At 55.6% G+C, this 24,112-nt stretch overlaps 1 protein-coding gene across 1 annotated transcript in view; it reads right to left on the bottom strand.

Annotated features, from left to right (window-relative positions):
• ITPR3 (inositol 1,4,5-trisphosphate receptor type 3) overlaps positions 1–24,112 on the bottom strand; it is a 63,350-nt gene that overhangs the window by 23,177 nt on the left and 16,061 nt on the right. The window contains exons 3-22 of the mRNA XM_033103648.1: positions 15,562–15,683; positions 13,757–13,843; positions 13,062–13,220; positions 12,773–12,871; positions 12,330–12,413; positions 9,734–9,880; positions 9,397–9,492; positions 8,784–8,834; positions 8,457–8,599; positions 7,371–7,470; positions 7,131–7,291; positions 6,522–6,663; positions 5,159–5,320; positions 4,449–4,621; positions 3,809–3,928; positions 3,238–3,420; positions 2,072–2,323; positions 1,841–1,985; positions 1,231–1,372; positions 354–553 (exon numbers count right to left, since the gene is read on the bottom strand). Of these exons, the coding sequence (XP_032959539.1) occupies positions 354–553; positions 1,231–1,372; positions 1,841–1,985; positions 2,072–2,323; positions 3,238–3,420; positions 3,809–3,928; positions 4,449–4,621; positions 5,159–5,320; positions 6,522–6,663; positions 7,131–7,291; positions 7,371–7,470; positions 8,457–8,599; positions 8,784–8,834; positions 9,397–9,492; positions 9,734–9,880; positions 12,330–12,413; positions 12,773–12,871; positions 13,062–13,220; positions 13,757–13,843; positions 15,562–15,683 (2,768 nt within the window). The remainder of the gene's footprint in view (positions 1–353; positions 554–1,230; positions 1,373–1,840; positions 1,986–2,071; positions 2,324–3,237; positions 3,421–3,808; positions 3,929–4,448; positions 4,622–5,158; positions 5,321–6,521; positions 6,664–7,130; positions 7,292–7,370; positions 7,471–8,456; positions 8,600–8,783; positions 8,835–9,396; positions 9,493–9,733; positions 9,881–12,329; positions 12,414–12,772; positions 12,872–13,061; positions 13,221–13,756; positions 13,844–15,561; positions 15,684–24,112) is intronic.

Below are 24,112 nucleotides of genomic sequence, written 5' to 3'. Positions count from 1 at the left end.
CTAGCTGTGCTTCAAAATCTGTGTGACCACAAGCAAGTCCCCTCCCTGTTCCTTTCCTCATCTGTGCAGTGCGGGGATGGAGCCAGACTTTAGTGCACACAGAATCACTGGGAGGGGCTGTCACAGCACAGACTGTGAGCCCCTTCTCCAGGGTTTGTGGTCCATAAGTCTAGGGCGGGGCCCAAGAATGTGCATTTCTACGTCCCCAGGTGAGGCTGATGCTGCTGGTATGAGAACCACTGGGTTACACAGCCAGTCATCCTGGAGCCTCCCAGTGCTAGATACCCCACTCAACCCCCCCATACCGTCCTGCCCTAATTCCAACACCTCCCATCATGCTCTGGCCTGGCCACCTGCAGGATTTCCAGGATCTTCAGCTTGGTCTCCATCACGACAATGTCCTCATTCTCCTCGAACTTGCTTCTGTCCAGCGGCTCAGCAGCCCCAGCACCAGCAGGAAGGCTGGAGGCGCCAAAGACAGACTGCTTGCGGTTTAGCACCATGGTGGACATCATGTGGCCCACGCCCTGGATGGACCGCCGCACATTCTTACCTGAGGAGTGGGGAACAGAGGGGCGTCAGAAGGGCCCCTGGGCTAACTGTCTCCACCAATTAACTGCAGGGCAAAGCCATGCTAAGGAAAGGGCAAAGCTAACCCAGGAAGGCTTCCTGGGGGAGGTGAGCTTTAAGCCAAATCTAGGAAAAAGGAGGGCCAGGGCAAAGGTGAACTGTGTGGGGGGATCGCTGAGAATTCCCATGCAGGAAATCCTGAGAGCTGCTACAGAGCATAAGGAGCTGAGGGGAATGTTTGGAGCGCACTAGAAACCAGGTGTCAGACAGTTTATGCGACCTTGGCATACCCCTAAGGACAGGGCTGTGACTCGTCCCTCAGCCTGCCCCCCCTTACTCCCTATATTCCCCAATGGCAGGGCTGTGTCCCCCCATCTGACTGTGAGCTCCCCAGGCAGGGCCTGTGTCTCCCCTCCTCTCTCATTACTCCCTCAAGACCAAGTTGTACTGGAAGGCATCTCGCCCAGACCCTGGGGTCACCACAGTGCCTGGGCAGGGAGCCCTGCTGGTCCAGCGGAGGTTGAAGGGGATTGGGCAGAAAGACGCCCCCTTGCAGCAGAGCCAGGAGGCAGGCTGTACGGGAGTGTGATCAGAGAGGACCTCCGGTGCTAAGAGGAGACTGAGGAACACGGGGGATGGTGGATGGCCTCACAGCCTCACCGCCTGGGTCCTCAAAGGCCTGCAGCATGGCCGGGGGGCCTTGCACGCAGTCGATGATGCTGAGCAGGGTGCGCGTGAGCCGCAGCAGCTCACTGAAGCTGTAGAAGCCGAAATAGATGAGATTGTGCGCCAGGCTGACCACCTGTGGAGAGGGGGCGGGGCGGGGTGAGCATGGGCGTGACCAAAGCGTGATGGGCGGGGCCTCGAGAAGGGCGGGGCCAGATCAGGAAACCAGGGCTAAAAGGAGGCAATAAGGGTGAGGTTCCCCTAAGACAGCGGGGTGCCTGAACACGGAACCAAGGGTCGCAGACAGGAGCAGCCCCACCCCAGGGGTTACTAAGGAATAGAAGCCTGAAGAGGAGGCTATGGTGTGGAAGATAGGACAAAAATGCAGGAAGGGGTGGGGCTCCTGGCAGTGGCCTGCCACCCAGCCGGGCTGATGAGGAGAGAAGCCTCCCTCTGGGGGAGCCCCAGCAGTCCGTACTGTCCCTCTGTACTTGCTGAGGTAACTGAGGGAAGTGAGGCCATGGATCCCACCCCGACCCCTGGGAGCACGTGAGAACCAGTGGGGGAGCAAGCCAGAGCCCGCTGAGCTGCAGCCGCAGCCCACCTCGAAGGTGAGCTTGTTTTTCTCCTCGTTGGCAAAGGGCACGGCCTCGCTGACCACGTTGTTGAGGTAGTCCTCCACGAACTCCATGGTGCTGGCAAACTTGTTCTTCTTGTCATCTCGGGCGGCGTTGAGGTTGGAATCATAGCTGGGGGTGGACGCAGTGAGGCGTGAGGGTCCTTGAGAGCCTCCCACCCCAACCTTACCTGGCCCACCCTCTCCCACCCGTCTCACTCCTTGATGGTGATGGCTGTGGGGATCTCAGTCCAGAGGCGGGCAAACTTGACCGGTGTGACCAGCTCCTGGGGGTCGCGGTCCACGTGCACGTGCAGCATCAGGTGGCAGAAGGAGGCACGCAGGTCAAAGGGCAGCATCTCGTCCGCCATGCACAGAAAGATCAGGTCCACGCCCAGCTGCTGCGAGATCTCGTCGATGGCCAGGTACTGCCGGTCCAGGCACATGCGGGCAAAGAGCTTCAGCTGGTACCTGCGGGGCAGGGAGGTGGGTGAGGACCTGGCAGGAGAGCAGTGAGGACCGGGGGGCTTGTGGAGGACCCGTGACAGTGGCAACAGGACTTAGGCTAAAGCGTGCACCGGCCACTGTCACAGGAAGGACACCATTCAAAGTCTAGATTTATGAGTATTTGCAAATCTCCCCCAACTTGCTAAGGATGAGAACGCTTTCTGGCTCAGCCAGGACGGGTCTTCGTGGGAAGAGGGATGGCAGAGAGAAAGGCAGGGACATGAAAAGAAGAGTGCAGTGAGAGGAACCAGCCTCAGGCAGGGGCGTGAGGGCAAGACTGGGGGAGAGAGGAGGGAAGGATGAGCAGCCAGTGAAAGGGGGAGACAGTGATGGAAGAGCTGCAGACTGTGGGAAGCTCTGTTCTGCACCGGGTGACGTCATGCCCCCTGCTTCCTCCTCAGCCCTGCATTACCCACCATGGCTCCAGAGCTGGGCAGCCTGGGTTTGAACCGTGGTTCTCCACGGACATGGCTCTCCACAGACAACTACGTAACCTTGGGCAAGTTCCTTTACTTCTCTGTGCCTGTCTCCCCAACTTTACAATGAGCGTAACAATGGTCCCTACGTCACAGGGTTGCTGTGAGATGGATGAAGGGCTTTAAACAGTGCCTGGTATATAGTGAGCATTTGACAAGGGTTATCTAGTATTCTTGTTTTTAAGTATATGTGCAGAGACTGGTTTGGGTTTCTTTCAGGCCTATCACTGAGCTGAGCCTGGTCTCCAGGCCTCCCAGTGCTGCTCGAGCAACACGTCCCCTCCCTGGGGAAGGCTGCGCTGCGGGCCAGTGGAGGCAGGAGGCCCCCTTGAAGCTGTGGGAGCCTCCAGAGGAGGCCGAAGGTCACAGAAGCACGGCAGGGAGGCGCTGGGGCAGGCGTACCTATAGTAGCTGAGCACGTTCTCGTCGTGGGCATTGCCGGCCCGCGCCTCCTGCGCCAGCTGCCTCACGCTCTTCTCATGGTGCTCGTTGTTCTTGTCGGTCCACGTGAGCCACACCTCCTCCTCCGAGTACTCGATGGTCAGGTACTCGTGGGACTGGGCCATCTCCTTCACCGGCCGAAGCCTGCAGACCAACGCCATCCATCACAGGGCGCGGGGCTGGGGCAGAACGCACGCCCAGAGCCCTCCCCGAGCAGGCCTGGCCACAGTCCTCTCCTCCCAGAGCACGGCGGAGAGCCAGTCAGGCCCCCATGCTGCCTCCATGGGGGACCCGCCTCCAGCTTCAGACCCCAAACAGACCCTGCGCTTAAGGGGAGGAGACTTGGCTCATTCTTCTGTGCCCCCTTCCACACCCCTACCAACAGTGCCAGCAGAGATGGGCACACAGCAGGCACTAGGTACGTATCTGCAGAGAGCACAGGTGCCAGTTCTAGCCTGAACCCCGACGGGGCCCAAGCTGAGGTGGCTGGGAGCCGGCAGGGCGCAGCCCTGGGTGTGGGACGCCTGCTCACTCGGTCTGGATGAGAATGTCACTGTTCTTGGGGTCCAGCACACACTTGCAGATGAGCTCCTGGGTGACGGGGATGGCAATGTGATTGGACACACACAGGTCAGACAGGTAGTCCAGGAACCTGAGGTGGTGACAACAGGAGTGGGGAGGGGGCTCAGAGGCTGGCCTGAGGACGAAGCCCGCTCTGCACAGCCGGCAGCACAGGCTCCCTGGACCAGGGACTGCTCCTGCTCCCTCCCCAGAGCTCGGAGATGGACTACTAGGCACAATCCATGGATACCACCCTGCAGCGGGGGGACCGAGGTGGGGTCCAGGGGCGTCGGGATAAAGGAGGCACAAGGACAGGAGTGATATTCAAAATATTTAACAACTGATTCAATACAGGCACCGACATTGTCACTGGAGAAGGGCCTAAGGGCCCTGCTGCATCAGGTGGCAGCCCTCTTGTTGCTAGATTGGGCCCAATTTGGGAGGGTGCCCACTGAGGGGCGGGGGACAGCCGGGGCTTCAGAGAGATGACAATTTACCAACAGAGGCATAAGTATTTCAGTATTTAACAACCAGCAGTGGCGGACTTTCTACCCTGGGCAGGGGTGGAGGGAGGAGGGAGTGGGTGCAGTAGGGGAGGGCGGCAGGCCCACCTGGGCTCCCGGTTCTTGCGCACAAGGCTGACGAAGGTCTCCACCTCGGTCTTGGTGATATGCTTCTCCAGGAGCTTGCGGTTGTTGTGCAGCAGGGCAGTGATGGTGTCTTCAGCCAGGATGTCGTAGCCAATCTGGGACTGCATCATCCCAAACTGCTTAGCGATGTGCTCCTAGGGGGCAAATGGGCTGGGGTCACGGGGTGCAGCTGTGCTCCACAACACTGCCCCAGACACCGAGACAGGGGCCTGACACCTACAAAGGTGGGGGTCCAGGAGAGGAAGCCTGCACTGGGCAGAAGCGCGTATTTACACAATACAGTTATTCAGCGCGAGGTCTCTCTCTACCAGAGTGAAACCGCCACAGGGAGGGACATTGTCTGTCTGGCAGCATCAGCTATGTAATTTGAGGGGCCCGGTGCAAAATGAAGCAGCAGGACCCTTATTCAAACATTAAGAATTTCAAGACGGCAACAGAGCATTGAACACAGCACAAGGCCCTTTTGGGGATGGAGCCAGGTGACACGCCCGGGAAGCCAGCCCAACTGTCTACTTCCCCACCATGTCTCCAGGGCCTAAAACAGCGCCTGGCACACGTGTGCCTCAGTAAATAATTGCTGGCTGAATGAAAGCACGAGTGAGGGACTGAGCAAGCCAGCGAGTCGTGAGTGGGGGCAGCAGACGGGAGGGCTCAGGCCGGCGGGCTGGCACCTGGTTTTTGCGATAGTCCTCCTGGGAGTGCCGCAGCACCCGGTAGCAGAGGCGGAACATGTGCTGGTAGGGGGCGTTCTTCTGGTCCGACAGCTCCTCCAGTCGCACGAGGGGGCCCTCGCCCCCCTTGTCACGGAACGGGGCCTTCAGAATGCCAAAGATCTGGAGAAGCAGGGAGAGTGAAGAGGGATCCCCCACCCCTGCCTGCACCCCTCGTTACCCCAGGCACCCTAAGCCCCAAACTGACCCTGCCCCAAAGCCACCCTCACATTAACCCTGAGCTGATTCTATGCTGGACGACAACCCCAGCCTACCCACCACCGGCCAGCTCCAGCCCTCATTCCCTTCCGGCCGGAATCCCCACGGGGGCCTCAGCCCACCCTGGCCTCAGCCCGCCCTGGCCTCAGCCCACCCTTGCCAACGTGAATTCAAATCCCAATTCGGATCCTGGGTCTGGGCCAGTGTCTGGGAGAAGAGCAAAGGAGCCTGAGGCTAAGAGAAAAAGCAGGCCAGGCCAGTGTAGCCAGAGCCTCAGAGAGACACAGGCCTATCTCATTAAAAAAAAAAAAGGAATTATAAAAATTTTAAAAGGCAAGTGTAGGTGGGGTTGAAAAACTATTCTACAACAGAGACCAAAGGGATAGAAGTGAATCAAGTAAGAAAACATTACTTGGATCCTTGTTCAAAAAAAAAAAAAAAAAGGCTTTAAAAAGACATTTTGGGAAAGGTGGAGAAATTCTGTATGTGTTGGGTATTATTGCTAATTTTCTTAGGTGTGATAACAGTACTGTGCTTACAGAGCACCATGTCCTTATTCTCAGGAGATACACACTGAAAACTTCAGGGAATGTTGAAATGCATGCATGGAGGATGGATGTATAGATGCCGAGTTACATACAGCCAAACCGGCAAATTGGTGACAAGTGAATTCAGGCAGTGGATATGATACTTTCTTAATATTTGAAATTTTTCATAATAAAGACTTAGAAAAAAAAAGTTAAGCACAAGTTCTGGACCCAACGTCCTGAGTTCGAATCCTGACGCTGCTGCTTCCTAGCTGTGTACTCCAACCTCGGTGTGCCTCAGTTTCCTCACAGGTAAAATGCAGGTAATAATAGGGACTCCACAGGTCGAGAGGATCAAATGAGCTTATACATGTAGGACACTTAGGGCAGTGCCTGGCACACAGTAAGTGCCCAGTATATATTATTTTTATTAAAAGGGGGCGATAAGAAACTGCAGGAGATTGCAGCTCAACTGGAGACGGGAAAAAGCAAACGTGTTAAAGAGGCACACTGGTCCCTGTCACGCGGCCCCTTCCCCGAGGCCCGCCGCTGGGGGCCCCACTTGGAGGCACGGGCACCTGTTTGAGAATGTTCTGCTCTCTCATCAGCTTCTGCCGTTCCCGATTGGGCTTGCTGACCATGATGTCCAGGACGTTCTGCCCATTGTTAGGGACATCACTGACGAAGAACACCAGGTCCTCCAGCAGCTGGATGACAAACCTTCACAAAGGGACACAAGGGATGACGAGTGTGAGGCACCGACCCTGGGAAAGCTCCCAGGACCTATCACGTGCTCCCCACCCCCAGATTCCAAAGTGCCCCTCAGACAAAGCATCTCAGTGTACGCCAATCTGAAAAGGAACCGCAGGGCACAATGGCCCCATTCTGACGGCCACTTACTAGCTGTGTGAACTTGGACAAGTCTCTTAACCTCTCTGAACTGCAGTCCCATCTTCAGTAAAACAAGGGTAATGATAGCTCCATCACAGGGTTAGCTCTGGGAGTATGTGAGCAGTGAGGCAGAGGTCTGGGGCCACCCAGGGCCCCCAGGGGCCAGTCCCCACCTGTGTCTCCCCTGTGCCAGCCCCGCCTGCCCAGCTTCTGCTTTGTGAGTCCTCTGTTCATGAACTCCAGATCCCAGGAGGACCAGCCTCTCAGAAAATCTCCGTAAGCCGTGCGCAGCCCACCTGCGGTCATTCTGGCTGATGAAGCCCTCGTTCAGTTTGTCCACAGCGCTGGCCAGCATGGAGCTCGCATCGTTGGCAAAGTCCAGGTCTCGGATCTCGGACACGGGAACTGACACAATGGCAAAGGCCTCCTTGTCCTCCTTGGTGGGGCAGGTGCCCAGCTGCAGGGACAAGGGTCAGTAGGGCGCCAGGGCCACGCTCAAACCCCAGCCTGGCCCCCCAGGCCCGGGCGGCCCGCACCATGAGCCGGATGGGCCGCTCCTCCTCCACGTCTATGGGCACGTTGGTGCTCTGGATCCATGTGTTGGTGCAGAGATGCCGCAGCCGGACGTACGAGTTCCTGCAGGCATGTACAGGAGTGTACCACGGAGCGTACCACGGAGGGCGCCGGCTGGGTGCCCTCCCTCCCCCCTGCCGCTTCACATCTTCCATCTGACTCCACACCCGGGAGCCATGGGACAGCAGTAGATCCCGTCCAGGTAGGAGTCAGAGCAGAGGCACCAGCGAACACCCCAGGCCAGGCCACGTGCTTCACCCACACCCCCCAAAACCAAAGCGCTCCAAAAGCCAAGGCCTGTTTGTAAACATGGGACCCAAATTCATTAGGGCAAATGAGGCTGTTTAGACTATTTGTCCCATGTAGTGTCAACATGCAGAAATACTCATGTCTTTGATTATGAAATATAATTATCTTTCTGAAATGAAAAGCAATCTGAATCTCCACACACATCTAGCCCCAGAGTTTCAGGTAAGGGATTGTGGGCCTATATGATTTATTCCACCAATTTATTCTCCCATCAGCGCTGGTAAGAGGTAGACTCGATATTCCCACTTGACAGGTAAGGAAATTGGGGTACAGTGACCAACTAAGCTGCCTGAGGTCCTACAGCTAGTAAATGCTAACACCTGAAAGACACCCGGCAGTTTCTCGATGTTACGTCCTAGAATCTCAGGGCCTGACAGGTCAGAGCCCAGCTCCCCACCCAGTGAACCCCAGACAAACTATCATGCAGCCTGTGCCTGAGCACCCAGACAGACCAGGGCAACCAGCTAATAAGAAACTGGAGAGAAGGCATTTTGATAAAGCAACTAGCACAAGGCATCACCCAGTGTGGGCAGCACCCAGGACTGGGCACATGGCAAGCATTCGATGGCAGTTAGTTGCCTGTAGACCTCAGAGCTCAATCCCCAGAGGGACAGGTCATGCAGGTCCTGAGGCCAAAGGACCTCAGGAGAACAAAGGAGCAGAGGACGCAGGAAGACCAGGGACAGGACGGCCCCGCCTGGGCACCCCGGCCAGCCCCCAGGCACATGGTGCCCACCCACCGGGGCACGAAGGAGTCCGTTTTCTGCAGCGTCGTGGGGTCCAGCTCAAAGAGCGAGGCGATGTCGTTGCCATGGGGCACAGCCACCAAGCGATACTTGATCTTCTCCCCCGCGTTCCGGCGACCCGAGCGGCCCTGCGCACCCTGGGATAAACACCCCAACTCAGGCACGAGCCCCCCGTCATCAGGCCCCTGAAACCACTGGGATCCCACCCGAGAGGCCTTCTCCCTCCAGCCCGCCTCCCAGGGTTTCACGGCCTCCCCTGCCCACCCCGAGAGCCAAGCACGGTCACTCTTCCCCTGGCCCTGGAGCCGGCTTGGTCCTCACCACTGCTGCTGCCTTGGGGTCAGAAGCATCACCCTTGTAGCTGGGGTTCTCCTGGACAAAGATACAAGAGGGGGAAGAGCTACTGGACACCAAGCTATACCCACATGACTCCCACCCCAAAGCAAAGTCCACATAACGGCCCTGGGTCGGGGCACGCAGCCCCACCCACCCGGGGGGGCCCACCCCAGCCCCAAAACCCACATGACACCTGGAGGACCAGCAATGAGAGCCTCAGGGCCCTGCCCTCCCTGACGCCCTCCACAGACCCACCGCTGAACATGCACACGAATCCCCCGATACACACAAGCCTGTGCATTATGATAGACACGGGGGTCAAATGTAAGTTCCACGAGGCTGGGAATTTTGCTCACTGCTGTATCCCAGCGCCTGGAATGCTGCTACTCCTGGCACGTAGCAGCACAGTAGTACTTATTAGGCTTATTTACAGTCGTGCACTTATTTGATAGTATTTGTTAAACACCCGAGTACAGATAAGCCAGGATCCACAGGCAGGTGTCCATCTGTGCAGACGTGCACCCGGCACACACACTCATGCACGCCCATGAGCACACACAGCCTGAGCTCCCAGGACGCCCTCTGCCTCCCCACTCACCTCAGCAGCCAGGTAGTTGCCCGTGGCCAGGTGCTTGAAGCGGTACAGGCCATTCCAGTGGCCAGCACCTCCACGGCAAGGGTCGTGGTGGACCACCTGAGGGAGTACGGGGGGGCAGGGGTGAGGCTCTCCATGGAGGGAAAGCTCAATGGGAGCAGGGGCACTGGAACGCTGGGTAGGTGGCTCCTGGACCTTCCGGGCCCCTTGGCTCGGGAGGGGAACAGAAGAGAGGCAGAGGTTGACCTCCCACCCCACAGAGCGATGGGAGAAGAGGGAAGGGTGGAGCCCAGAGCTGGAGAGAAGGGCTGGGCCCTGGGCACAGCAGCAGGGCTCTGACCTCCACCTCCCAGAGGGCGTTGGAGCTGGTGGCCGAGGTGGCAGACTGGCGCAGCGTTGTACGCAGGAAGACCTGCAGCTTGCCCTTGTACTCATCACACGTCAGGAACTTCTCTTGCTCTGCATGGAACAGCCGCACCACGTCTCCCTGCAGGCGGCAGGGTGTGGGCTCAGGAAAGACAAAGACCCTCTCGGGGGCCAACACCACCTGCCTCAGGTGCAGGCGCAGCTGGCTGGGCCCTGCACGTTCCTGCCAGAGCCAGCAAGCAGAGGGTGAGGTGCACGCTGAGCCCCACCCACCAGAGGGCAGCCAGACCCCTCAGCCAGGCACTGTGCCCACAGCCCTCGGCCAGACCCCAAATTCAGAAACTCCAGACAGCGGAGGAGGGACATGCTGTTACCCAGAGCCTCCCCCAGCCTTCCATGTTGGAACCTGCCCTTGATCACCTCCCTCCCCAGTGTGTCTCTCTAGAAAACCTGCCCGACCCCTAACGGCCAATCGTAAGTCACACAGGAGGGATCCCCTGGGCCCTTTCTGCCTATTGATACATCATTCCCATTCCTTTTGCTCCCCACTGGCCTGGAGCAGCCTGAGCGCAGGGATGGTGACCTGTTCATCTCTGTGGCTTTGGACACTAGGACCAAATTTGGATCCTGGCTCTGCTCTGATAAGCTGTGTGTGTGACCTCGCCCCCTGAAACCACTGGGATCCCACCCGAGGCCTTAACATCTCTGAGCCTCAGTTTCCTCTTCTGTAAAATGGGAACATTGTGACCTCCTCGCAGATATCGTGAGGATTCTAATTTCTATAATGAAGTAACACTACACTCTTACCACGTGCCGGCTACCGTGAGAGCCCTTTACATGAACTTCCTCCCCTGATCCTCGCACGAACCCTCTGGGAACACACATCATTATCCCATTTCACAGGTGGGGAAACCCAGGCACAGAGAATGTAAACATCCTGCCGAGGGTCACGTAGCTAGTGACAAATGGGACATGAATCCGTGCTGCAGCTCCAGGGCGACACCCTCATCTCTCCACCACACTTCCTCCCACAGCGAGCCTGCCCCCCGCAGGCCCTCAGCCTGGCTGCTGCTCCCAGCACGGTGATCACTGATGGCATTATCCATCAGTGATCAGTTTTCCCTCCACCGCGCTGGACACAAAGTACTCCGCCAACATCTGTGGAGTGAACGCATGAGTGGGTGAATGAAGGAATGAATGAATATACACAGATTGGGTCAGTTACTAGGCAGAACCCAGTGACTGCTGTACCCGGCAGTGCAGGCTGACAGCAAACAAGGGGTGGGCTTTGTTAGCTCAAGTCTCACGTCCCAGTTGCCTGGAATCCACGAAAGATTCACTGAAACCACTCTGGGCAGCACCTCAGGGTTCGGCCCAGCGATGCTTCCTTTTCTAAGTGCTGCACAGCTTTGGGGCTAGAACGTATAATCAGGGAAGGCTTCTGGGAGGAGGTAGCACATGGGCTGGGCCTTGATTGATGTGTGGGTGATGAGAAGGCTTAAGGGACGCAGGGAAAGGCACGTATTTCGCAGGGTAGATGCGAAATAGCCTGGGAGACGGGAGCGAGGAGGAGGGCGAGGGACTGAGGCAGCCTGAGGGGGACAGGGGAATGTGACAGAGCAGCCTGGCTGTGGGAGGAGGGCAAAGGGGGCACTGCAGGCTTCTGTGCAGTGAACGGGGGCAGCCTCCTTAGGTGGCTGCTCGCGGGCCTGTCACCTACCCCTTTCACAGGTGCCACCACCAGGTGCACCTGCTGATTCCCCTAGATGAGGAATCCCACCCCCTTTGCCACCCAGATCTGTCCCTCCCATCTTCCCCTCCACATGCCGCCTGCACCCCAGGAGGCTGGTTCCCTCCCCTACAAGTGCACTGAAGGAACCTCTGAACACTCCTCTCTGTCCCCAAGTCTGGTTTGCAGGGTTTCTTTCCCTCTCTCTCCAGCCCTCCTTCCACCCTCTGCTCTGGTCCCTCCCAGTCGTTCCTGCGGTACTTCCTAGCAGTACTTTGTCCCACACAGACTTGTCCCTCCGCACCTGCCAACCCCTTATGTTCTAGCGCCCACATCGGCAGGTCTGGAACCAGGGCGCGGGCCCTGACTCAGCCGCCTCACATCCTTGCCAAGAGGGCACAGGGCAAAGGGTAGGGAGTCTGGCCCAGACCATGGAGCAGGCACGGGGGCGGGAACAGGTTGCTCAAAGGATGTGGCCCACCCCAAGGTAGAGGATGGGGCCCCAGTCCACCGACTGACCCCCTTAGCAAGTGAGCAAACTGAGGCCAGCCAGGTCTTGCAGAGGATGGAGACGGGGGTTGTGAGGCCAGAGGAAACAGAAGGGGTGGCCCGGTGGGGCTGGTGGGTGGGCCCCTGGGGGAGGGCCCCTGGGGGGAACCCCGGAGGGGCCTGGGGGTGTGCAGAGGGAGGCTGAAGGGGCTGCAGAGCCAGAGCAGGGGCACACGGAAGGGAGGGCCAGACGGGGAGCAGAGCTGGGCAGCAGTGGGAAGGCACAGGAGGGGCCTGTGGGCGGGGCTGGCAGCCAGCGGGCAGGGCGGCGGTGGGCGCGCCCCGTCCTTACCCCTTTCAACACCTCGTCCAGGTGGTCTCGGAACTGCATGAACAGGTTGATCTTCCAGCTGGTATTGCAGTTCACAGAGTTGACCTGGGGAAGGGTGAAGAGATCTGTGATGCCAGGCAGACCCCCAGCGGTTCGGGAGGGGGGCAGCACTGAAGGCCCAGAGAAGGGTGAGGGGAGGACCAACCCAACCCATTAGAGCACAAGGGGTGTCTCCTCCCAGCCAGGGCCCGCAGACCCCAGCCCAGCTACCCTGGGGACGCCACCCGTGGGGTGGAGAATGGGGGCAACATTGGGAGACAGGTGGGAGGGCAGTAAGACCCAGCTTGTCCAGCGGGCCAGAGGGGATCGGAGGCAGAGACCCTGGTGGGGAGGGGGAGGGTCTGTACCCTCAGGGGTGTGGGGTCGTCTCCTCCCTCCAGGGCTGGCTCCACCAACCCACTCACCTCCTTGCAGCCGGCATTGTCGCTGAGCTCGTAATTGCTGGCATGCAGAGGCTGCCCGGCATTGACGGGATTCAGGATAACCTTGTCCCCCACGACCACCTATGGGGACAGGCAGAGCAGGGTGAGGGTGGGAAGGGCCAGGCCTCCAGGCCTCCCTCTGGCTCGGTCTGCCCCTCTAAGAAATGGACACGCCCTCATCCAGGCCCCGCCTGGAAGACCACACAGAAGCTGCTCTGGAGCTGCGGCCTGCAGTCCCCCCCAGACCCCTCCAGCCTGGCCCTGTCCTCACATTGTCCCCATTGCTCCTCAGCTTCCAGAAGGGCTGGATGAAGAGCCAGGAACCCTCGTTGCCCGTGGCATCCAGTGTCACCCGCATGGCATTCTTCTCCAGCAGGGCCGGCAGCCGCTTGTTCACTGTCAGGTACTTGTTGCTCTTCATGTGCAGGAGCTGGGGAGCAGGCGGGTGTGGGTGAGGGAGCCAGGAGGCCAGCCCATCAGAGAGGGGGCACTGGGGGCCACTGGACCCTGGGCCACAGCTGGAGCTCACAGTGTCAGACACAGACTGAGACACACGCAGTCACACACACCCCCCCAGGTGGTCAGCTAGTCACAAAAGAAGCTAGCACCGTTCTAAATACCCTCCATGTATTATCTCATGCACTCCCACAACAAGCAGGCGGGAAGTACTATCACTGGCCCGATGGGCAAACTGAGGCACTGGGAAGTTAAGCAACTTGCCTAAGTCACAGGCCCAAGATTTGAACCCAGATCACGTGGCCCCAGAATCGAGGTTGGTGACGACCATGCTGAAAACGCACCCTTGGGCATGCTACTCAGGCCACACACAGAAGCAGATATGCAGTCACAGAGAAGGTCCCAGAGCCACCCATGGGGACGAAACCCACCAAGGGCATGTCGGCTGGCACCCCCCACCCAACAGCATCCCAGGCCTCCTGGAGGGGAGATGCATGGCGGGGGTCTCACCTGGATCACACTGCCATACTTCACAATGTCGCCGTGCACCTTTTTGTTCTCCGTGTCGTTCTGCTTCTGCTCCATTTGGGCTGCATGCTGTGCAGACATACAAGGTGGAGAAGCCCGCCCCCCCATACGCGCACAGAGCTCCTGGCGCTGACCCAGAGTGACCCTCAGATGCCATCTAGCCCGTGCCCTCCCACTATTGGGAGGGACTGAGGCTGCAAGCGTGGAAGTGCAGCCCGAGGTCATGCAGCCTGCAGCCCAGGAAACCAAATCCCTCACCCCTGCCCCGCCCCCCTCCATCACTTCCCTCTGGAGGGGGCATGCCAGCTGGCCCCAGAGCCCCCTATGCCCCTGGACACCCCCAGAAGACACCTAAGCTGGGCCTCACTACTCCCATCTCACCACACTCCTGATGCCCCAACATGGGACCCCTGCCCCAGCCCAAACGCTGACAGGCTTGCTTGGTGCCACTTCTTCCTCATCCACTCCACTCTTCTGTGACCCTCCCTCCCCAAAACTGTGTGTGCTCCTAGCCCACTGCCTCCAGGGAGCCTTTCCTGACTGGCCACATTCAATGCTGATGGATCCAACTCTGGTGCTTTGCGGATTTGGTTTGCATCCCATTAAGGACACTTCTGTCACATTAGACTGGAAGCTGCCTGAGGATAGGCTCTGTGTCCTCCTTCAAAATGGGGATTCCGGGAGGCTCTGTCTCCTCCATCAGACTGGCACTCCCTGAGAACACTGGCCCCTCTGCCCTTTTCTTTCCCTCAGTCCCATTACCCGGGCCTCATGACTGAGGCAGGAGTGAGGGTGGCTGCTGGGTAGCTTTGCTGTGTACACGTGACTTTCCATAGACCTACAGTGTGTGGCTGTGTGACCACATCTGGTTCTGAGCATATGTCTGCGCAGGATGGAGGAAGCCTGTGACAGCCCCAGCCCCGGGGAGAGATGGGATTACTTATAACAGAGCTCAGGAAGCCCACCCCCACCCACCCGTCCCTAACCCAGCTCACAGCTATGGGGTAGAGACAACCCTACCCCCATTTCACACCACTCCTCAGGGGAAGGAACATAAGGAAGCAAGGTCTGCATGGGGATGCAAGGTCTGCACCAGGGCCGAGAGTCTCAGAAGCTGGCTGCCAAGTTGCTGACACAGCCAAAGCCTCTCACTCTCCTTTCCAGGGTGCCTGGGCTTGGGCCCTGAGCTCTGTCCAGAGGACTGCCCAGGCCGTGGGCAACCAGCAGGCCCTCACCCCGTGCACTGTCCACGTGTCCAAGAAGTGCAAGGTGGGACAGAGACCCAGGGGCCGTCAAGGCCCTATTGCAAACACGGGGTGACCATGGACAGCCCAGCCCCCTCTACGGGCCCCAGGCTCCAACTCTATAAAACAAGGAAAGAAGTTAAGACTAGTTCTCAAATCAGGTTCCCTGGAGCCACTGGTAACTCCATGTACAGCTGTACAGATTGTTCACTGCACCACGGTGTCCAGCTGAAGGACTGGGTGGGAGCTGAACCCCAGTCCACCTTCCACTCACTGCGCCGTGTGCCCTGACATCGGGCTGGGCCAGCCTGGAGGAAGGGGCACCTTCTTCTGAGTGGCACAAGGGGTCACGCAGACAAGCGGGTCCCTGGGAGGACAGCACTCCCCATCTCACCTCCTTCACAGCCCCACACCCGTCTCTTGCATATTGGGGTTTTAAAAACCACCGAGTCCGCCACGGGGCCCGTGAGCTCTGACAAGCAGGGCCTGCGCATGCACCGGGTCCCCGAGGCACACACGCAGTGCACACCTGTGTGCACGCACCTGCAGCTTCTGCAGCAGCACCACGTCGGCGATCTTCTCCTTGTCCTGCTTGGTCTGCTTGGCCTTCCAGTACTGCTTCTGGGCTGAGTAGCGGTTCATGGGACACACCTTGAAGAGGCAGTCTGTGGGAGGGCGGGTGGAGGACGGAGAGGGGCTCACGTGGGGGCCGAGGCCCCCCCTGGGGAGCCCCAGCCTGCAGCCTGGCCTCAAATCCCACCTCGGCTCCCCCCACCGGGAGGCAGAGCTTGCGAGAACCCCATAGAACTGGCAGCAGCCTGGATTGGGTAGAATGGAGGGTCCCAGAAGCAGGTTTGAGAGCAGGGTCTCACCTAGGAGATGGACACCTGCCCTCTGCCCCACAGGAGATTCATCAGAGACTATTGGGCCCCCACCCCTTGCCCTGTCTGTGCCCAGCTTTTATGGACATTGGTGGCTGACAGCTCACACCTGCATCCTTCTCTGGCCACCTGCCATCGTGCCCACAGATGCCTGTAAAGTTACATCACCTCCCCGCCCCCCAGAGGGGCAGCCGCACCCAGTGGCCGACCAAGCAGGTAACAGCCCGGCCTCTGGGAGCTTATCTGTGTGCCCGTCACTCCCCAGCTCCCAGTCGGATCACTAAGCCTTCTCTTCCCCTAAAACCACATCCTTGCTCTGCTCTCCCCCTGCCCTGTGTGAGCGAGGCTCCCTCACTCTCCTCCTGAGCCCTCTCAATAATTCCCCGTCTTAGGGAACTCGACCTAAGACAGGGCCGATCAAAATTCCAGAAACAAATTCAATATTATAATTTTTATTTTGGAAAGCACACAAAATAAGCACTCAACAGTGATTTTTATAAGCCCAAACTGCAGAAAGGGTGTCAGATTTTTCTACTTATCAAAAGGAGCCATGAGTTGGAAAATCCTGTTCTAAAGTGTGGTGGGTGGGGACAAGGATTCTGGGTCACAGTGAAATGCTGGCACAGGAGATGGGCCTATTTGACAAGAACAAGGGCTGTGCTAGGAGGCAGTGAGTTCCCCATCACAGGAGGGAACCACACCCTGCAAAAGGGCGTGGGCTCATGGCCTCTAAGACCCCCTTCTGCGGCAGGGCTGTGCCTCCACAACAGCAGTGCCCAGTAGCTTGGCACATAGGAGAAAGATGGTGGGCGGGGGAGCCTGGAAACAGGCCGCTGGGGGAGCAGATCACAGAGACGGGGAGCCCCCTCCTTCAGCCCCTCTTATCTGCCCTCTAAAGGAAAGCTGTGTCCCTTCTGTGGTAAAAGCTGGTCCTCCAGGCCCTGGGAACTAAAAGTGAAATTGGAGTTTCCATGTAGCCCGTGAGCAGGCAGAGGTCCCAGGTGTCATCAGGAGCAGAAACCAAGTGAGTCAAAGTTCAGAGAAGACAGAACGTCCTTAAAGGGAGGGGGAAATGTCAATTCCATAAGCACACAGAGCCGCCAAGGGCCGCCCTGCCCAGCCCACCTGGGACATCACTTCCGGAAACACGCACTCCGTTTGTTGGAGAGAGTATGTCTTTATGGCGTTCTACTCAGCCCTCAAGAAGTAGGATGTCACCCCCTCCAGGAAGTCCTCCTGCCTCTTCAGCCTGAGCTCCCAGGGCTCCCGCAAGTCCCCCTGTCACTGTATCAACCTCACGGCCTTGTTAGCGGACACTGGCTCCCAGCAGGAGTCAGGGGAGTGGGCCACATCAGGGGGCGTTTTGGAAAGGTGGGGGGGATTTTCATGGTCTCAGTGATTGAGGTCACAGCTGGCATTTAGTGGGCAGAACAGGGATGCTGGGCACCTGCACCATAAAGACTCTCCGGTGTAACACCTGCCACGAAGGTCCTGCCACACGCTCACAGGGGACAGCAGGGGACAGCTGCAGCAGTGCTCTGGGCCCAGAGTGGCACACAGAAACACCACGCAGTTCTTGCACGGTTTTAGCAAACACTGAAAATTACAGGAATGCAACTCCGATATAAACTGAGGGAAGACTGTCCTTTGTATTGTTCCAAGTTTACCAACAGACTTTTGCTATTTCAGAAAATGCATCACTTACGGCTGCACCAATTGCCAAATGCCTCCGTTTGTGGCCGCCGTATCATGATTCGGAGGCGAGCTCTGACGGCCTCCTCGGTCTGCTAGTTGTGCCCAATATTTACTTCTAAAGTATATATTATACCGGGGGTGCCAAAGAAATGGAAACCCGTGACTTGTATTCATCTTTTGTGATCGGTATATATTATTACAATTTTAATACAGTTTTTTTTCCTTTCTTAAAATGTGTATACGTTTTTTTGGCACCTCTGTATAGTCTTACTGATTTCATTATGTATATGGACTGTTATATAATGCTTTCCTTTTATTTCTCTTTTCAGCTCCAGGTTCCCTCAGACCCTGGACCCCTCCCCATGTTATATTATATAAATATGGTAACAGAGAGATTGTATTATTATTTAATTCTACTTCATAATATTAAACGGGGGTGGCTCTGGGCCTAACAGGCTGATGTGCTTTTTTCCGCAGCCCTCCCAGGCTCTGAGAGGCAGGCAGGCAGGGCTGCGTGCAGCTCATCACTGTGTCCCCAACCCCTAGACCAGGGCTCAGGGACCGTCTGCCAGATGAACACATGAATCCAGAAACACTCCTTCATGATGAGGAGGGGCTTGAATTCAGCCTTGAAGAGAGGGAAAGGCAAGACAGAGGTGGAGGTGGCAGCGAGACACGGGATAGTCTCATCAGGTCTGGCGGGCCCAAGACTTAGTGAGCCTGGAGCCTGGAGCCTGGAGACAGGGGAGGGGAGGGCCGGGAGGCCAGCAGCCCACAGGCCTTGGCGATCTGAGCTCCCTGGTCTCCCACAGCCCCAGTCCAGACAGGAGGAAAGGGAGAAGCTGCCCAGGTCACCCTACAGCGGAGGTTCTCAGACTTTTCTGACTTGACTCACCTAGGAAATACATATTCAGATCACCATGTCATGATACAACGTGGCGACTTCTGTCCCTGGTAAGGGGGGCAGGCTCTGACTCTCACAGGACTGAGAACTGTGGTTATACTCCATTCTGGACCACCCCAACCAGCAAACAACTAAGCACCCAGATTTTTCAAACAGACATTATTTTAAGACTTCTTAAAGAACCTACGAGGCAGGGAGGAATCAGCGGCCAGAATAGATCAAAAGGGAAGCCGGGGAGATACAGAAATACCCAAGCTGCTTTCACCCTGCGGGTTATTTGCTGATTCCGGAAGCCATGACCTTTTATTAAGACAGCTTCACCAGGAGACGGGCAAAAATCAGAGCCCAGGCCAAAGGAACGTGGGAGTAACAGGAGATTCTCCCCTCAGGGCTACACCCCCAGTGAAGGCTGAACCTGGAGTAGAACAGCTGCCTCTAGGAGCTAGAGCCCCATTGGAGGGGGGAGTGCAAAAACCCCAGGCTTGAGCTTGGCTTCCGGTGGTCTTGGACAAGTGGTGCCCCCAAGAGTCGGGTAGCACAGGCTCTCTGAAAGAGGGTACCTTTCTCCTACTCCACAACCACTCATACCAAATTTTTCAAATGCAATAACCAGTATACAGTCAAAGATAACCAGGAACTCTTGGGAACTAGACACTACAAGAGAAAATAAACCCACAAAACAGACACCAGAAACAGATATGAGGAGACTTCAGACACTGACGTCATCGTAAACCAGAAATGCCTACTCTGCTTAAGTCAATAAAAGAAGCACTTGAGGATCCCTGCAGAGAACAGGAAACTATAAAAAGTGACACAGCAGAATGAAAAAGAACCAAATGGAGTTTCTAGAAATAAAAAAGCTTCAATAACCAAATTTAAAACTCACTGAGTACATTTAACAGGAGGATAGACAGAGCTGAAGAACTGATGAAATAACAACCCTTACTACAGTTGACGCTTTCTAATTCTAGTCTATCCCACTCTTTAAAGGATAGTTGAGTCCCACCAAAGGGACTTTACAGCCCATTAGTGGGTCAGAACCCGTGTCTGAATGAAGCACCTTGCGCTGGAGCATCCCAGGAGAGGGATGAAGCCACAAGGGATCCCTCCCTGCTCCCGACTCCTCTATAGTTTCTTGGAAACGTACTACCTTATCAAATTCGTCTTTTTCTCTCATGTGGATCCTGCCTTAGAGCTCTGCCCGTCATATTCAGAAAATGCTTGTTGAATGAATAAATGATTTGAGCTCCCTAAAATGTTGTGGCCCACCCCATGCACATGTCCAGGCTTTTACTGGTCTATGTTCTTTGCCCAGAGGCAGCCCTGTCCAAACCCCAGAAGGGGCCAGAACCTTTCTTCTCACCAACCCTCAAGGCAGAAGGGCAGAGGAAGAAGGGTGGATGGGCAGCCAGAAGACTGAGCCCACGCAGGAGCAGCAAGAGAAAAGGCCAAGAGAAAAGTCTGGGTCCAGGGGGTGTTTCCTACAGTAAGCAATGTGTGCTGGGGGGCATGTACCTGTATGTGAGGGGGGCACAGGGCTTGTGAGACCACAGACAAAAGGATCTTTATTTATAAAAGTCAACTGACATTCCCTGAAACTGACTAGGGTGTGTAACACTTCAAAAGCCACTACCACTGCGTGGAGGCACCCCGGAAACTTCCAGGTTCCCAACAGATCTTGACAGGTCTGCGGTAAAGCCTGGGAGTATTCATTTTTAAAGGCACCCCCCCAAACACACACACACACACACACACACACACACACACACACACACAAATGGTTCTCCTGTTCAACACAGTTTGAAAAGCACCAGTGGAGGATTCAAGGTAAAAAAACAGCAGACAGGGAATAAAGTTCTACAGTCACAATAATGTATAAACTCTGTATAAATCATGTAAACATCAGTTTTTAAGTTTTTTCAGTATTTAGATTTATCTATAGAACAAAACACCCAAGACTCCATTGTGGTTACGGAAGAGAATGTAAAGCTTATTCAGTCTTGATGCTGTAAAACTGAAAGTGACATGGCACTGGTGGGAGGGAGGCGCGGGCACAGGAGGCTGTTGGGAGGATGGGGGCAGGGGAAGTGGAGGAGTGAGCTAAGTGGAGGGGTGAGCTAAATTCTCCTGGAATAAGCAAAACATTTGGAGACCTGGGAGTAGCCAGCAGAAAAAACAATGAAAAGAGTTCAGCTGGATTGCTTTCTCTTATTACACTGCAGGAGGAGGTGCAAAGTGGGGCATCCCCAGTGGGGGTCCAACTGGCAGTCTTGCTCAGAATCACAGATGCGCCCTCCCTCTGACTCAGCACTCTCTCCGCTGGTCATTCATTCTAAGAGTGCACGCATCTGCATTTGTACAAAATGACCGGGGACAAGGGCCTGCCCCGCAGTGCTGGCAGGCATGACAAAGATTAGAAACAGCCAAGTATCCATCAGAGGGAACGGGTTAAATAACACAGTAGAGCCACATAATGGAAGGCTCTGTAGCTGTAGAGAGGGAGGTCAGAAATCCACACACAGGCCGCACCGCAACGTGTGTAAACCTTGAGGCCATAGTGCTAAGTGAAATCAGCCAGTCACAAAAGGACAAATACTGTATGATTCTACTCCAAGGAGGTACTTCGAATAGTCAAATCCATAGAGATGCAAAGTAGCATGGCGGTTGGAGGAGGGGGCTGGGCGGAGCGGACAGGAATTATTATTTAATGGGTAGAGTTTCAGTTTTACAAGAAAAAAGTTCTGTGAATGGATGGTGGTGATCGCTGCGTAACAGTGACACTGTGTTTACCGTCACTGAACTGTACACCTAAAAACGGTTAAGATGGTAAACTTTGTATCATGAGTATTTACCACAATTCAAAACATAAATATTTTTTAAATGCGTAAAACTACGTAATCGATAGGAACATTATTTTCACATTTGTCCAGGATACGGAATAAAAATGAGTTATCAAATGAAAAAAAGAGAGAGTTCAAGATTTTTATATGCGAGTATAGAAAGATCTCCAGTCGGGTCTATCCATAGTAAGATGTATAAAGTAAAAACGACAAAGAATAGAATAGTGTACATAGAATGCTACCTTTGTATTCGAACAGAAGGGAAATCTGAAAACGTGTTTGTATTTGCATCGAGGACACTGGAAGATGCCTAAGAAACTAAAGCAAGTGGTTGGTCACCTGAGGAACAACAGTGAGGCGGCAGGGCAGTGGGAGCCACTCTCAGTGTATATCTGCACAGTGTTTTGAGGTCCTAACCGTATGAATAAATTACGTAGTCAGATTTCCTCAAATGGAGGCGGGGCAGGAGGTGAGCGAGCGTGGGATGAGGGCATCACTGCTTTCATCTTCATCCTAGGCCAAGTCTTTGTATTACTTTTATAAAAAGGAAAAAGATTAAGAACAAAATTTTAAGTGGCCAATAAACATGAAAAGATGCTCCATCTCACCCACAGCCAGAGGAATGCCTGTTAAAACCACAGTGAGATGCCATTTCACACCCATCGGGCTGGAAGAAATTTAAGTGGGACAAAACCAAGCGGGGCTAGGATGGGGATAGAGCAAGGGGGGCCACACCCACAGTCTGTGGAGGGGGGTGGGGGGGCACAGCCCCTAAGGAAGGCAGCAGGGCCACTCCTTGGAAAATAGAATGAGCTCTAAAAATTAGAGCTCCATGCTCCTAACTCCAAAGGCTGCCGGCTGGATTCCCACATGGGCCAGTGGGCTCTCAACCACAAGGTTGTTGGTTCAACTCCTCCAGTCCCGCAAGGGATGGTGGGCTGCGCCCCCTGCAACTAAAATTGAGCACAGCACCTTGAGCTGAGCTGCCTCCCGAATGGCTCAGTTGGTTGGAGCGCATCCTCTCAACCACAAGGTTGCCAGTTCGATTCCTCGACTCCCGCAAGGGATGTTGGGCTGTGCCCCCTGCAACTAGCAACAGCAACTGGACCTGGAGCTGAGCTGCGTCCTCCACAACTAAGACTGAAAGGACAACAACTTGATTTGGAAAAAAGTCCTGGAAGTACACACTGTTCCCCAATAAAGTCCTGTTCCCCTTCCCCAATAAAATCTTTTAAAAAAAGAAAAAGAAAAATAGAATGGCTGCCCTGGGAACACACCCACAAGCCCCTTGCACAGGAGCCCGAGGTGATAAACATACATGCACGGACCGCCCACTGCAGCATTGTAAGCATTACCAACGCTGGAAATGAGCTAAATGGCCATCCAGAGGAGAACCAATACATAGATTGCAGTTTATTTGCCCAGTGGAACATTATTACATAGCAATTAAACAGATGAACTAGAACCACAAGTGTCAACACGGATAAATCTCAAAACCAGTGCAGAATAACAAAGTGCAGAAAGAGTTATACAGGAGGCTACCTTTACTATACAGGGGTGTAAAATGCAAAACAATCCCCCATACCATTCATGGATATAGCCCTATGCATTAACAGCAAAAGCATGAAAACAGGCCCCTGAATGACACACACCCGTTTCTGAGAGTGTTTGCCTCTGCAGAGGGAGCGAGGGGTAAAGGATCAGGGAGAAGACTCAGGGGGCTGCCACTACAGGCATAAGACGCTATCTCTTTAAAAATGCAAAGATCTGAAATAAACACGGTAAAAAGGATTCGACAGAGCACAGTAACAGGTACATAGGTGTGTGTTATTTTTCTCTTTATTTTTGTGTAGAGTTACAGTATGGCTTAATAATAATGAAAATAACAATAAACTGGGCTTGGAAGATGGACAGGCAGAGCAGAGGCGTAAGGCTGGCAGGGGGTAACCCCAGCCGTGCAAGCACAGGGGGCCACCTCATCAGCCCCCTTCCCAGCACTGCCCCCACCAATCTGGGTGGGTAACTGAGCCCTACACATTTTCCTGGGGTCCCTGTAACTGGGACTATGAGCTCTGAGTTTCCCTGAAGTAGAAGGGGAGGCGAGGGTCAGCCAGTGCCCCAGCGTGGAAGAGGAGGAGAAAGAGCAAGGACTCATGGGAGGGAACGTGCCCAGACGCAGGGCAGGCCAGCCAAGCATGACTCAGAGCAGCCACAACCCCAAGACCCCTACAGCAAAGCAGAGGTCAGGATGGCAGGGCTGACATGGGGCGCCCTACACACTGGGGCACCAGTAGCCTGGCCTCCCAGGGCTCTGCAGACTCTGGGAAGAATTCCCAGAACATGTTAGGGCTTGGGATGACCTTGGAAGAAGGCTAGAACTGAAACCACAAGCCAGGAGCCAATCAAAGGCTGATGGAGACAGGGTGGGGGCTCCATGGGGCTATGCCAGCCCAGCCTAGGTATCTCCAGAATCAGGAGGTGAAGAGGAGTCAGCCTGGAACTGGTAGTGGGCTGGGGGCGGGGGGCACAGCCCACGGTTCCCAGCAATGGCTAGCACACCCCAAGATGGCAGGACAACACTGGGGGCCTCAGGACACAGCCATCTCTGACAGCCTATTGCCAACTTCTAAAATGCCTGCCATGGCCCCACGCCCTTGCTGGGACCTCCCCCAGGGCCAGGGTGTTTGCAGAGGAGTCAGAGAACAAGGAGAGCCAGGACTCCTGGGTGTGAGGCCAAGCTCCACCTTTCTCTTCTCTGGGCTCAACTGAAGACG

The sequence above is a fragment of the Rhinolophus ferrumequinum genome, chromosome 3 (assembly GCF_004115265.2).
Source record: "Rhinolophus ferrumequinum isolate MPI-CBG mRhiFer1 chromosome 3, mRhiFer1_v1.p, whole genome shotgun sequence".
NCBI lineage: Eukaryota > Metazoa > Chordata > Mammalia > Chiroptera > Rhinolophidae > Rhinolophus > Rhinolophus ferrumequinum.
The sequence above is the reverse complement of the archived record's forward strand: the minus strand, read 5'-3'. Positions and strand labels throughout refer to the sequence as shown.